General features: G+C 37.4%; 2 protein-coding genes across 3 annotated transcripts in view; one reads left to right on the forward strand and one right to left on the reverse strand.

Annotated features, from left to right (window-relative positions):
• Positions 1 to 15,105, reverse strand: part of Crp (transcription factor cropped) — a 142,340-nt gene that overhangs the window by 14,165 nt on the left and 113,070 nt on the right. The window lies entirely within an intron of this gene.
• On the forward strand, positions 887 to 3,170 carry LOC145939933 (delta(9)-fatty-acid desaturase fat-7-like). The gene is made up of 5 exons (XM_083044574.1): positions 887 to 1,328; positions 1,659 to 1,789; positions 1,870 to 2,075; positions 2,221 to 2,406; positions 2,749 to 3,170. The coding sequence occupies exons 1-5, from the start codon at positions 1,118 to 1,120 to the stop codon at positions 3,068 to 3,070; spliced, it is 1,056 nt and encodes a 351-aa protein (XP_082900700.1). The 5' UTR covers positions 887 to 1,117; the 3' UTR covers positions 3,071 to 3,170.

Here is a 15,105-nt window from a genome sequence, read left to right on the forward strand (position 1 = left end):
AAAACGGGAATGGCTTCGAGGAGCCAGATCGGTGAAAACAAAAGGGCCGATTGATACCCGGTCGCGGCGCGGGGTAACAGGGCCGGGTGTACGGTTCGCACCTGCCGACAGGTGGTTAACGAACAGATGCCCCGCGTACGCTCCGATCGTAAATGCACGAATGATTCTTGCCATCGCCTGAGCCTCGTCCTTTCCCCCCGAGCAACCGGTCCTCTTCGCGTTACGTGAAAAAACATACTCGATTATCCCCCCTTCCTTCTCCTGCCACGGATGTTTTTTTTTTTGGGGGGGGGGCTAATTAGATACCAGCAGCTTGGAGCGATCGCGCGATTTTTGCGCACCGATCTATCTATTTACATATTTTTTTATCTTGCACATATGAGAATAAAAAAAATAATAAAAATTGAAAAAAGAGAGAGAATAACTTTAAATAAGGTGTATAAATGAAATAAAATGATATAAGCAAAGGTATGAAATAATTAAAAATTGAGAAATACAAAGTTACTCCGTTATGGCAATTTCTGATTGATGGCAATTAGAAATAATAAAAATGAAGAAAGATAGTTTTACAAATTGTAATATAATATGCTCTTAATAAATCAAGAAAACTTTTATATTTGCAAATATATGATATATTCGAACACAAAAACATCTTGATATCTTTATTATTAAAATTTCCTTAATTTTATTTACCAGAATATATAAGTAATCGCGAAACAATAAAAACGAATATGCAAATGCGGGTCACGAATAAGAACGAGCAAAAATAAGTAAATAAAACATTGCAAATGAGATCATGTGAGATCGTGTTTGTTTCCACAAGCATGCATAAAAGGAATTAATGATTTCAGAAAGTATATATAAGCGAATGTAACGCAAAAAAATCGCAGTTCTTGAACGATATCACTGTGAAGCTGAATATACCGAAGCAATATAATTTCAATTATTACTTATTATTATTATAATTCTTAATTATTTAAACTTAATATTTTAAAAATAAATCGATAAAAAATATCTTATTGCGGATCGTGATTACAAGAGAGCAAACGCTTGACAAATTTTACAAATAAAATTCACACTTAATAAATTTCCGAAAAAATCGCGCTGTTTTTTAAATATGGATACAGAAGAGATACGCGATAAAACTGACAGTAAACAGTACGATGTAAAGGTGGAGGAATTATTGCACAAAAAACTAGGTACCGATCCGAATTATCGGCATAAGTACATTTGGCAGCTTGTCGCAGGTCATGCAGCTCTTCAAATATCATGGTTCATTGGACTATACACTGTGATCTTTCATGCGAAATTAGCTACTTTTATTTGGGGTAAGTATATCGAATTTAAAGCATGTATAAAACTATACAAGATGAATGAAACTACAAGTAGAATGTACAAATGTATCTCGTGAGAAATTTATATTATCATATATTTTAATAATAGAATATTTTATTCTTAACATTTGATTGCATATATTCTATAAATTAAAATGTGTGCGTGTTATGTATGTATAATTAACTTTTCTTTTATGAAATGGTTCTGACAAGAGAATTCTCATACGATCAATTTTTCATGAAAGCTGCGGTTATCTTATAAAATCACTCATGCTTTTGGTGGTCAAAGACTGATAACAAACATTAATGACATTAATTTTTCAGCGATCTTCGTTGGCACTTTTGCCGGCCAGGGAATCACGTTAGGCTCGCATCGTCTTTTCACTCACAAGGCTTTTAAAGTTACCAAACCTTTAAAGATTCTTATCGTCGTTCTCCAAACTATGGCAGGCCAGGTAAAAAGAAAGATATCGGTGAATATATTTCAAGGGTGAAAATCTCTGTCGCGCAGTTTCACAAATAATTTCACTTTCAGAACAGTATATTTAGGTGGGTTAGGGATCACAAACTTCACCACGCATACAGCGATACTGACGCGGATCCCCACAATTCAAACAAAGGATTCTTTTTCTCCCATATGGGTTGGCTTATGGTGAAAAAACATCCGCTGGTGATGGAGAAACAGAAGCAGATCGACGTCTCCGAGTTGCTCGCCGACAAAATGATAATGTTCCAATACAAGTAAATGTTATCACAAATTATGATTCATATCAGATTATTCATTAAAGAAATACAATAGCTGCGCATATAATTTAAATGCCGATTGCAGTTGTAACGTCCAGTCGTAAATATAATAAAGTAATACACATGTGTGATCATTTTTCAGATACTTTTTCTACCTTTACTTCGTTCTAGCGGTTGTGTTCCCGGTGTCGGTGCCAATGTACTTCTGGAATGAGACATTATGGTCGTCGTTCTTCGTGGCTTATTGCCTTCAGTATGTCACCATCCTCCATGTAACTTGGAATACAAATTCATTCGCTCATTTCTCGGGCCCTAAACCTTACGACAAGTGAGTTTAATATCCCATTATTAAGCTTTCTCGCAAATGTTTGACTTGCGAAATCTAATTCGGTTTATAAAAGCAAATTTATTTAAATGAAAACATATTTTCTTTTACACGAAGCAAGTTTATTAATTTCCGCCACTTATTAAATTTCGCTTTTATATTTAATGTCACTTAATTAACATTTTAACTCTAATTATGATACTTTATTAATTAATCTATAATCAATTTAAAATAGATTTTTATTATGTGTAATATTTGATTTTAATTTGGAATCTATCGCGATCCGTGTATAATTGTCTTGTAAAGGATCGCGCGATAATTGTCATTATTTGTGATATGTTTCAGGAGAATCCAAGCAACACACTCGATTGTGTATTGGCTCGCAGCATTTGGCGACGGTTGGCATAATTTTCATCACGCCTTCCCTTGGGACTATCGAATGGCCGAGTTTGGAAAACTCTATGGTATGAGTGTATATATGCTCGATTTTCTCGCTTATATAGGATTAGCCTACGATTTGAAGGCAGCTTCGCCTAATGTCGTTCATGCACATATGAAGAGATATGGAGATGAGACAGGACAAAAAATGCTCGCCGAGAAGGAAAAATCTCAAAACGCAGAAAAAAATATATTAGAAATTATATGTGAAAAGTTAGATTGTATGTAAGCTAAGGAATTGGAAATTGCGCTGATAAATTTGCAACACTAAATTCGAAGACATCTTTTATAACACAAAGATACAATAAAGATTTAAAAAATGACAATGGATAAAATTTATTTACGATATGAATTAACGCGTTTCTATCCTTCTCTCTCACCTCGTTCGTGAGAAGGTATCACCTTTTGCTCTTTCGAGGATGGAATAAAAAAAATTCTCTCCTGAAGCAGGTTAGTCGATTATATGCTGGAAGACCATGGGCTCTCGCGGTTTATACGGTCCATTCGACCCAAGTTCCAACGCACGTGCCGAAATCTCGTTAGACGATTATTCGCTCTGCAAAAGTCCACGCGGGCCAAGGCCGCTCACCAGCGGCGCGGCTGCGACGATTTATGCCACAAGTAACGATTTATAGTGCATGAGATCGCGTCTCTTTCTCTTTTTTCGAACGAACCGCCAATTTCGTCGTCCCCGATCGCCTATATAAATTTGTATATTTTAACATTAATTATAATTTTTAATTCAAAAATATTTCTGATTTGCATGTGATTTTAATTTTGAAAGTTTTCTCGTTAAATAAAAAAAAAAATTTGTATAAGTCTTAATTATATATTCCCGACAATAATAATGATAATAAATGAAAGAATTAAAAATTTTAAAGCACTCGGAAGTGAGAAACGGATTTTTAATCCGTCAATTACTCCGCTTCCGTTTTCTCCATCTGTAAAAATGTAGAGTACGACAGCTGTGCGGTCGCCTGTCTGAATGGGGTGACGATCGATATGGAGGTACAAGATGAGAAGGGCGAAATAATGCCGGCAGCTGGCGATCGAAAGAGAGGAACATTCGCTGCAACGCACGATCGCGTGTCTGAGTTCGTGACCCCACCTGCTGAACTCGTTTCCACGAAGCAGGGTCACAACTGCCCTCAAATAATCGACGAATGTTGCGTATCACAAATGCATGGTGTAAAAATGCATATCAAATAAATATATCTATATATATTTACGTAAAAAAAAAAAAAAATGTTTTTAAATACCGAATAATCTTTTGCGTTTAATCAAAAAATTTTTTAATTTTACTCCTCTCTTCTCCTCAACTTATTTACCATCGTTCTTCTTCGATCAGGTCTTTTCTCAAGTATTTATATCTTTAAAATGCAAAGATTCGTCACTTTAATATTCTTTGAAGATTAACATTCATTGATGCAAATAACGTTTTATAATTTCGATATACAATTCTTTCTTATATGGAAAGCATTGATTCGGGAAAGGAATTGGCCGCTTTCGACACGATACAACACCTTTTGTACCGTTGTCGTTGCACGCAACCGTGTTCTACGACTGGTTCTTCTACTACTACGAATGCAGTTTTCTCCTCCTTCGCTCTCGTCCTTTCGTCTTTTCGGGCTCTCGTTCCCTTTCACACTTTCTCCCTTTGCTTCCTGCGAGAGAGCTCCCACCAAGGACTCGCGGCTCTTCTATCGTCGAATCTTTCCTTCTTCGGTTCGCGAGAACTTTCCCGTCGAGAATCTCCCCGTCGCCGCCGCCTCGGCAATCAGATTTCTTTCTTCTTGTTGCAGCGGCGGTGGCGACGACAGCATTCCAAAGCATTCGGGTTGGGAGAAAGAGAGAGAAAAAAAGAAAGAGAAAGAGAGGAAGAGAGTGCAATTTACCAAAGTCACCCTCTTCGGCTATACTCGCGCGATCGTTTACGATTCTGCGCGCGAATCCAACAGGAATTCCTAGCTATTCGCGTTGCCCTATTGTTCCCGTTTGCCCTTCCCTGCTGTGTCTTCTACTCGGCTACAAATTGCCGTCGTGATGGCAGACGTTAAATGAAAGGGGAATGAAAGGATAGATCAGATTCAAGATATACGAACTTTAGTTATAATTGACGCATCGTTATAATTGCGCAATTATATCCTAATAATTTTAGCGATTCATGATTTTTTAAACAAATTTTAATTTTTTTTGTATATAATAATTCTTAATCTCAACATAATGATCTCTACTTAATAAAACTTTCTTGCAATTTCTACTGTCACTTCTGATGATAAAATAAGCTAAGTAGCTTTAACAGTTATAGAATTAATAACATGTCCTACTTATAAATCTGTCTGCTGTGCATATTTAATCTTGTTTCTCTGGGGGAAGACAACGGCGGTCCGAATCGCCGTAATTAATTGCTGTTATTGCACCGTGCGTTTTATGCACTTAATTACATAAGATGCACGAACGAAAATTTTCGAGGCGGAACGGCGCCAATGATTTACCGATAAAATCGCTCGTTATAGTTCTCTGTTATTATTATATCGTAATTAACCCGCTTATAAAAGCGACAACTTACTCGCAAATGCATTCTTTCGTTCTGGCGTGCAGAAACATGGAAGATGCACAAGATTAATATTTTTCAAAACAATTCGATAAGTAATTAGTTGTCAATCTCTATAACAATACGTTTAATGTAAAAGTAATTAAGATAATTAAGATCCTCTCCCTCCTTCGATATTTTATTATAACTGTATAACTGTATGAGAAAGAAACTTATAGATAATTTATCCAAAGTTTTCTTGGAGAGAACATATCTCAACAATGAAAGTTTCAATACGGTCGCTAGTTCAAAGCATTAAAAAAAATCTCTCTACCTGAAACGAAATAATCTTTGTTCTTTGTTTCTCTCTCCTCTTTTCTACCTGCGTCTCGCTGTCTTCTGATTTCTTTTCCCGTTCCCAATGTCGCAATACGCGATTACATATTTCGCGAGAGAGTCGAATATGGAGATTCGCGCCGGGTCTAATTAGGATTCCCGGCGATGAGGTAACGAGGAAGCGAAGCCGGACCAGCGTATACGCGCGGAGAAGATAAAAAGATGGGCCGGTCGTTTTCGAAGCACCTTCCTGGAAGGGAATCCTTTGTGACCGCTCGCCATGTATGCTAAGTAAAAGCGGCTCCGCCGGCGCGGCGTCCTAAGACGAAACCAGAGATGCTAGAAATTCGAACCGGCTTTACGACGGTCTACAGCAGAATCGCTGGACCGGACGTTGAAAAACGACTAGTGTCCGCTTTCGTTTACGATGACGAAATCGCGACATAATATGCGGCAAAACAGAATTTCGCGCTTACGTGGCACCAGTCCTCACATAGTTTAGCTGAATGACAATCGAGAAATTCGACATGTGCTAAAGACGGAAACAAATATTCGCGAAAGAAAACTTTTTCCAGTCTGTAAGAAAAAAACATCTCTATGCACACATATGTATATGTTAAAGCTTATAAAAAAAATAATTAAAAATCTCAAAAATATTTTGTGTTATTTTAAATAATTTGATGGAGAGGCGAGTAAAACAATATTTTCTGTGCACGAAACGGCTCTCTAACTAAGTTTCAAGGTCTCTAGGTTTCATGTCGCGACGCAATTATGGTAGAAAGTAATAGTATACCGATAATTGGGCAAGTTTTTTTTCTTTTACCTAATTTGTGTTCGATTGTAGTCATTCGAGCGGGACACGTCGCCTATTATATGTGTGTTTCCTATACAGAAACATATAATTTCCTACAACTGTACGGTTATTACACGAGACGCGATGATGTCTCTCCCCCGATGCGATCTCGCGCGGTGCTGAAAATTCCCGAGCTTAATCGACGAGCGAGTACCGCGAAAGTATGATATTCCATAGAAGAGATATTTCGCGTTTCGCTGCGCGGGCGGGCGCGTTATACGCTTCGCCGTAACTCCACTCTCTCTCCAAGGGAGAATTATAAATCGGGCGCATTTGTTCGTACGTCACGGTACATTGCGACGAGGCGTCGCGGCGGCGCCAGACGTCGGTCGGCGCACGAAAAGCGCTTTTCCGCGTGCAGGCGCGTGAACGAAAATACGTTTTCCGCGAAACGCGCTCTTCGTCATGTACCTATATGCACCATCCTACTCTGCCTCGCTCAAGCTTCTCTTCCCTCCGCTTTTATGTTGCGATCTCAAAGCGCCACAAAGCGCTCTGTCGCCGTACCGTAATTAAAAACGTTTATTGCCGCCTCCTTGTACACGACGGGACGAGAGACTGCTCTCTCCGAGCGTGTGTGTGAATGATATTCCGCGCGGATATTACTCTCCCAAAAGTGGACAAAAATGACTCTCGCTCTGCTCGTGTGAGTTAATTTTTAAATCGCGTTAAAATGACTGCCAGAGCACATTCCAATCTCGGGAGATAGTAGATATATTAAAAGAGAGCGCTCCCTTCTCTCGTTCCTCTGCCGCTCGCTGCAATTCCCTCTTACATATATACGGAAATTTTCTACAATTAATCTGCCTATACTGTTAAAGCGCAATCGCGTTACATGATAAATACAAAAAAAAAAGAAAAAATACAGAAGAATATCGCTTTAAGTACAATGCTATTTCATTAACAGTTTTATATTTATATTCAGTAATTTTCCCTCTCTAAAAAAAGGCATGGATGTAATAATTAAATAAGAGTTAAATAATAATTTCAATTCAATTAATACTTTTGACAATTATTTCTGTCAGAAAATATTAATCGCGGATAAAATATTATAACATATTATTTAAAACAAATTACTATTTTAATATTTTCAACATATTATTATTTTAAAATTTAATTAGCAAATTAACGCTTTATTATCAGTTAATTTCTATCAAAAAGTATTAATAAAAATATTAATTTAATAATTAAATTTTAAAATAATAATATGTTTGTGAAGCTAACGTATAATTTCGTGGAAACTCATAAATAATTAAGTTCTGGCTTTATCTTCATCAGTAGTAAAACTATTAAAAATGGATTTTTGGATCGTTTTAACATATTAGAAGTCAACACAATGTCGCCGCGGACTTTAAGCGGCGCATTCTTATATTATGTATATTAACTAAAAGAATATGTACGCTGGTGTCTACTTGGTACCAAAATATTCTGCAAACAATGTACTATCGAAATATATAAGCGATGAATTTTTGGCTCGCCTTAAAATATTAAAGATCGATATTTTGTTGCTGCGGATCCTATACTGCGCAAGCATAAATTATGTATATTAAATAAAAGAATTTATAGGCTGGTATCTGTTTGGTATAAAAATAATCTTTTTACAATATACTATCGAAATATACAAACGATGAATTTTTGGCTTCTCTAAATATAGTAATATAGGTACGTAATATGAAAATGCGTCCCATATAGGGTCCGCGGCAATAAAAAGTATCGATTTTTAATATTTTGAGGCGAGCCAAAAATTCATTGCTTATATATTTTGATAGTATATTGTTTGCAGAATATTTTGGTACCACGCAGACACCAACGTACGCATTTTTTTATTTAATATACATAATATATGAATGCGCCGCTTAGAATCCGAGGCGACATAGTGTCGACTTTTCATATTTTGAGACGAGCCAAAACTTCATCTCTTGTATATTTAAGCGAGAGGACCCTATGCGGCGCATACTTATATTATGTATATTAAATAAAAAAATTTGCAAGCTCTTATCTCTTTGGTATAAAAATAATCTATAAATAATGTAGTATCGTAACTAACGTTTACTTATCATAATTAACGTTTTAATCAGCTGATTTCTGGCAAAAAATATTAATCGCAGATAAGGCATTATATAACATATTATTTACATATTAATATTTTAATTTTTATAACCTATTATTATTTTAAAATTTAATTAGCAAAGTAACACTTTATTAATATTTTTGGGCAGAAATCAGCCGATTAAAACGTTAATTTATTAATTCAATTTTTAAATAATAGTATGTAATAAAAATTATAAAAAAATGTTATAGTACCTACATTAAACTCAATTAATATTTTTTTAGTTTTCAGCTGATTTCTGTCAAAAAATATTATTCGCGTTTAAAGTATTATAACATGTTATTTATAACATTATTATTTTAATTTTTATAACATATTTTTATTTTAAAATTTAATTAGCAAATTAATGCTTTAATCAGCTGATTTCTGTCAAAAAATAATAATCAAATTTAAACAAACTTTATATAAAAATATCATTCTTTTTTGCATAAAATCAAATGGCGCGCGCTTGTGTTGTTCTAATACTTGTAAAATTTGCATTCACGTTTATATTCCTTTTTAGATCTATTTTACTTAAGATAATTATATAATTTTCAACTATTTACTTTCAAGACATTCAAGCAAAAAGTAGTAATATTTATTATTATAGCCTTATTGTTGCATTAAATTTATAATATTGTAAATAAAAAAAATAAATAAATGAGAAAGAGAAAATAAAAAAAAGAGGAAAAAACAAGGAAAATGACATCAAAGAGTAAAGCTAAGACATAAAGGAAAAAGAGAAGGTGTCGGACAAGAGTGACCACCAGTCGTGGTGTTATGCAACTGCATTCTGAGCGTGGTATGTTCTCATACGTGCACTCGAAGACATTACTCCCTGTGTGACACGACTCGTACTCGGATTTTAATGCAATCCAAAAGGACGTACTCGGTAAAGCTTAATTTGTAATATTATCATTAATTAATGTTTTTTGTTATAATTTTCTATTTTCGTATTAGTAAAAATATATTAGATATAGCATGTAAAAAGAAACAGAATTTAAAAATAAATGGGAGAAACTTTGATTGATTTAAAATTGTCTTTCTTAAAATTAAATATAAAAATAATAGGATAAATGCTTTTTGAAATCCGATATTCGATACATACATGTTTTTTGTCGGTGCCAACTTCACATTTTTTTACACATCGAGTTCCAATAGTTTTGAGCAGAGTTTTAAGGTTCTTTTAAATAGTTATATAGTTCCTGATTATTTTTTGAAAGAGTTCTGCAATGTTTAGATAAAAAAACGTACTTTCAATATCGAAGATATTTTAGAAATATCTTCGATATTGAAAGTATGGTTTTTTATCTCTCTAAAAATTGCAAAACTCTTTCAAAAAATAATCAAGAACTATAAAACTATAAAACTATATTAAACAATTTAAATTTACTCACCTCACGGTTGCTCCTTTATTGCCCGATGCCTCCACGGGCCTCCTCCTCGTAGAAGTTTCGAAACACTTGCACTCGCGTTACTTTTTTTCATTCGCGACGCGCGACGACGCCCGGGTTTTAGCTATCACAATATTCGACGCGTTTCGGTCAAATGCGAGACTCGCGAGAGTGTATTCGCGCGCGAATAAAACCGAAGCTCCATTTTCGCGTCGCCGCTTTCTCCAAGACCCACTTTTCGCAGGGGTTTATCGAACGAAGATGATCAAGGTAGCGACTTCGCCGCGATGCACTCAAGTCGCCGAAGGACGCAAGCGAAACGAACATTGAGCGAGATTCACGGCCGACGAGATCAATCTCGCGCGTGCGATCGCGATTACGATATTGGTACGTGCGACGCGATCGGATTTATACGATAATTAATCACCAAAGACACTAATTAATACACTCGTCCTTTGGCGGACCGGCAAGAAGCGCGCGACCGTTGATCACGAAGAATCGAAGAAAAGCACTGGAGGTGGAGCTAGACTGGCACTGCCAGGTTCGGAACGCGCAACGATACGTCGCGTCGAGTCGTAGTGGTGGGGCATTGTAGGGCTCGCGACGCAACGTACGTGCGAGGTTGAGCGAATCACGTCGCGACTACATATCCCCACCAGGTCGTAGTGGTGCCAGGTACGGAACGCTCAACGACCAACGACACGTCGCGACAAGTTGTAGTGGTGGGGCATTGTAGGGCTCGCGATGCAAGGTATACGTGCGAGGTTCAGCGAATCACGTCGCGACTACATACCTCCACCACTACGACCTGGTGGGGGTATGTAGTCGCGACGTGATTCGCCGAGCTCCCACGTCGCGATCCCTACAATGCCCCACCACTACGACTCGGCGCGACGTATCGTTGCGCGTTCCGAACCTGGCAGTGCCAGTCTAGCTCCACCTCCAGTGCTCTTTTTCGATTCTTCGTGATCAACGGTCGCGCGCTTCTTGCCGGTCCGCCAAAGGACGAGTGTATTAATTTAGCGCCTTTGACGATTAATTATCGTATAAATCCGATCGCGTCGCACGTACCGACATCGTAATCGCGATCGCACACGTGAAATTGATCTCGTCGATCGTGATGAATCGCGCTCAATGTTCGTCTCGCTGCATCCTTCGGAGACTTCAGTGCGTCGCGGCTAAGTCGCTCTCTTGATCATCTTCGTTCGATAAACCCCTGCGAAAAGTGGGTCTTGGAGAAAGCGGCGACGCGAAAATGGAGCTTCGGTTTTATTCGCGCGCGAATAAGCTCTCGCGAGTCTCGCGTTTTACCGAAACGCGTCGAATATTGTGATAGCTAAAACCGGGCGTCGCCGCGCGTCGCGAACGAAAAAAAGTAGTGCAAGTGTTTCGAAACTTCTACGAGAAGGAGACCCGGGGAGGCATCGGGCAACAAAGGAGCAACCGTGAGGTGAGTAAATTTAAATTGTTACATAGTTCCTGATTATTTTTTGAAAGAGTTTTGCAATTTTTATACAGATAAAAAAACATACTTTCAATATCGAAGATACATTTTTTTATCTAAAAATTGCAGAACTCTTTCAAAAAATAAGCAGGAACTATATAACTATTTAAAAGAACCTTAAAACTCTGCTCAAAACTATTGGAACTCGATGTGTAAAAAAATGTGTCAAAAAATAGGGGTGCCAACTTCATACACCCTCTGTTGTCGTAATTCCTAAAATAAATTGTGAATCACGAAAAATCCCTAATATACACTTATAATTATTATATAAGAAAAATATTCTTACGATACAGGCCGACTAGTTTGTGACAGCAGAATGATTTTTTGTTCATACCTGTAACAAAAAAAAAGATAGCAATTAGTATTAGTTTTTATATATATGTATATATAACGTGTAAAAAAAAAAAAAATATTGTTACGAAATAAGCTAGTGAAACGAACCACGAAAAGAAGACTATCGTAAAAATTAAATAATACGATAATATTATAATATTTGAGAAAGTACTTCCGATCGATAACCACACATCACTTATGAGCGACGGAAATCATGTAGAAATTCTCCGAACATATATAAACGTTTAAGTGTGACGAGCGTCCGTTCGTCACCTATATCGGTCGACGTATGAGCGACGCTTAAGCTTATCTTAAACGAGCGAGCAAAGACGGCTGACGATGGACGTTTGTGAAAGCTCGAAAATCGATCGTGATCGGGCAAGTTGATGAGAGAGAATCGACATATCCGACTTGATCCGCTTATGGTGGTTAACGGAAGAGAATTCTCTCGCGCCAGAGATTTCTACAATATATGTATATATATATATATCGATCTCTCGCACATCTTACACGTCACGTTCACGCGCGATCGGCAGTTCATTAGCATAAATGCATAACGTTCACGTAACAACTTTGCCGCGGTTCAACATACCTCTGGTCGTCGTGCGGCCGTTAGACTCTACACGCCGGCTATATAAAATGCAACCGGCAGGAATGCGCGTGGGAATGCGTGCGTGCATATGTGCGTACACGGGAGAGAGGAGAGTTATGCGTTCTCGATGCGAATCGATATTAACGGCCCTCGGCCGCGCGCCTATTGCATACCACGTATCGTTTCGACTAAGTAATCTTCGCCTCTGACTGAAGAGAGAAGCACAACACATGGAGAAATGTCTACTATATATTTACGAGTTCTTCCATTTTTAATCTTCCCTTTATTACTCGCATCTTGTACGAATGAGATAGATAATAAAGTATTTTTTCTTCTCTTTCGAGACCCTTCTTTACGTGGATGGCAGTTAATGTTGAACATTATTAATGTTGGATTCTCGTCCGATATAAATAGGGTATTTCTAACACGGTGGATTTCTGAGTACTGTTGAAAATTTTAGAACATAATTTCCAGACTTATTGTCTTATATAATATGTGATGTATTACGCATATATCGATGTAGCCAGGCCGAATCAATTTACTCGATACCCGCATTACGTTCAGAAATGTCAGAGTCTCACGATTTTCAAGAAATTGCAAAACGAGATTCTGAGAAATATTATATACGAAGCGATAAAATGTTATATAAAATTATTTCGCGTATTTTATAAGAAAAATCTTATTAATTTTTTTATATATGAGAAAAATCGCCGGAGAAAACAATTTCTTGCTGTAGATCGTTATTCGATGCAGCTGCACTGAATGCGATGTTAATATTCTCAAATGAAAAAATTCGAATAATCGGATCAATGCGTACAAGTGGGTCAATGGATATATCCTTTGTCGGATTTGAAGGCGCGCATCGAATCGACGGATATCCAAAGGCGTCGAGTTGCTGGCTTATGGGATTTCTAGCGATACTCTGGTTACAGACAAGTTTGTCGCCGATAATCTGTTTGGCGTGCAATGTTCCCATCTGGCATTTTACGAAGCACACATAAATTGCATGAATCATTCCTTTTTTCCAAAATATGCAGACAGATTAAATTACTTTTATAATTTTATAATTTATTTATCTCGTGTGAAAATATTTTTTTCCTCGATAAACACAAAATATTTTTTTAAATGAAGAATCACGACGTGTGTGTGTTTATGTTTCAAGAAAAATATTCACTCATTCCCCTCCAAGAAATACAAACTTTCATTAAATCTGTTATCCCCCACTATTATAATTTAAGTGGCATAATTAGGTGTGAATTGAGTGCTAACTTGTGGTTCTAATCCCGAATTTATTCCACATATTAATAATATTATTGGGAAATTAATTACAATATTGAAAAAAAATTAACGTTTTCAAAAGTTTATCGATTCACACGAGACATCGTGACACAACGATATGGCAAATGAGAATAAGAATATACGTTTTAGATAGTAATTGGAGATAAGTGATTTATTATAATGATTTTACTAACGAAGCAACAACACGTTTGTGAAGATCGCACAAAACGATTATGATAAAATAAAATGTATAATGAGAGAGAGAGAGAAACACAGAGAGCCAAAAAGAATACACAGCTATATATACACACAAATGACGAGGACGAGCGTGCATTTGATATCTTGGTCCGAGTGCAATACGACGACGAGTTGTGGCTGCATTCCCGAGGGAGAATCAACGTCGATAGCGCGACGGGCGTGCAATTACTGGCTTCAGCCAGACTCATGGAAAAGCCGGTAATTAGTTAGCGCGCTCCAGATTCGATGTTTGGGCAGATAAGCTGGCGCCTCGACCGCCACCGTGACAGCGACGCCAGCGGCTCCACTGGTTCATGGTCAAGGCCAAGGTCACATCGCGTACTCACGATGGTCATTGCTTTATTGCGATTCTTTTTTTTTCGAAATACGATTTAATTTATTCGGACCTTTTAATCAGCCTTATCACAGTATCTTCGACCGTATCCATTTAGTTTTAGCATACAAGTTCTATCGCTGTAATGAGATAAAATTAATTAATCTTATCTCTTAACGCAGCTATTTCTTCTGGAAATTATTACATATATAAATCTGTTTATTCGCAATGTAAAAATAAGAAAAGAGTACCTATATGAAAATTTTTAGTCTTTTTTTAAAATGTAAAAAAATGAATTTTTTTTTGAATCGCAACCAAACCGGATTCCAACGACCGGGCAGCATCCCGCAGAACTGCGAGTGAGCGAGAATTGCGTTCACAAAAGAGCGGTGGTTTCGGTATCGCGTCACGCATAGCAGATTAGCGACGCCAACGTGGCGTGTTAGTTAGACCGCGTGCTCGCGTGCATCCGACACTCTTATTCACGTGAGATTCCAGGAGTGCGATCGAGTGTCAGTAGTTGGTTCTCTCGTGAGAACGGATATGCGCGAGAGAGATCCGACTTGTTGATCTGTATGCTGCACCGTTCGGTGTAAGCATCGCGACGACCACCAAGGAGAAGCCTTGGTGGTTTGACTCGAGAGACTTTGCACGCTTCTATTTGTCCGATCGTGCCTTATCATCCCTGCGGGATGACAAGAAGACAGGGATAAGCCGTCACGATCGACTCGCAATCGGTTCGCATCCGAGCGGATTCGACAGGGTAAAGTTACGTTGTATA

This window comes from Prenolepis imparis, unplaced genomic scaffold (assembly GCF_030444845.1).
Source record: "Prenolepis imparis isolate NDT839.2.m4 unplaced genomic scaffold, iyPreImpa1.0 SCAF_8, whole genome shotgun sequence".
In the NCBI taxonomy this organism is placed as follows: domain Eukaryota; kingdom Metazoa; phylum Arthropoda; class Insecta; order Hymenoptera; family Formicidae; genus Prenolepis; species Prenolepis imparis.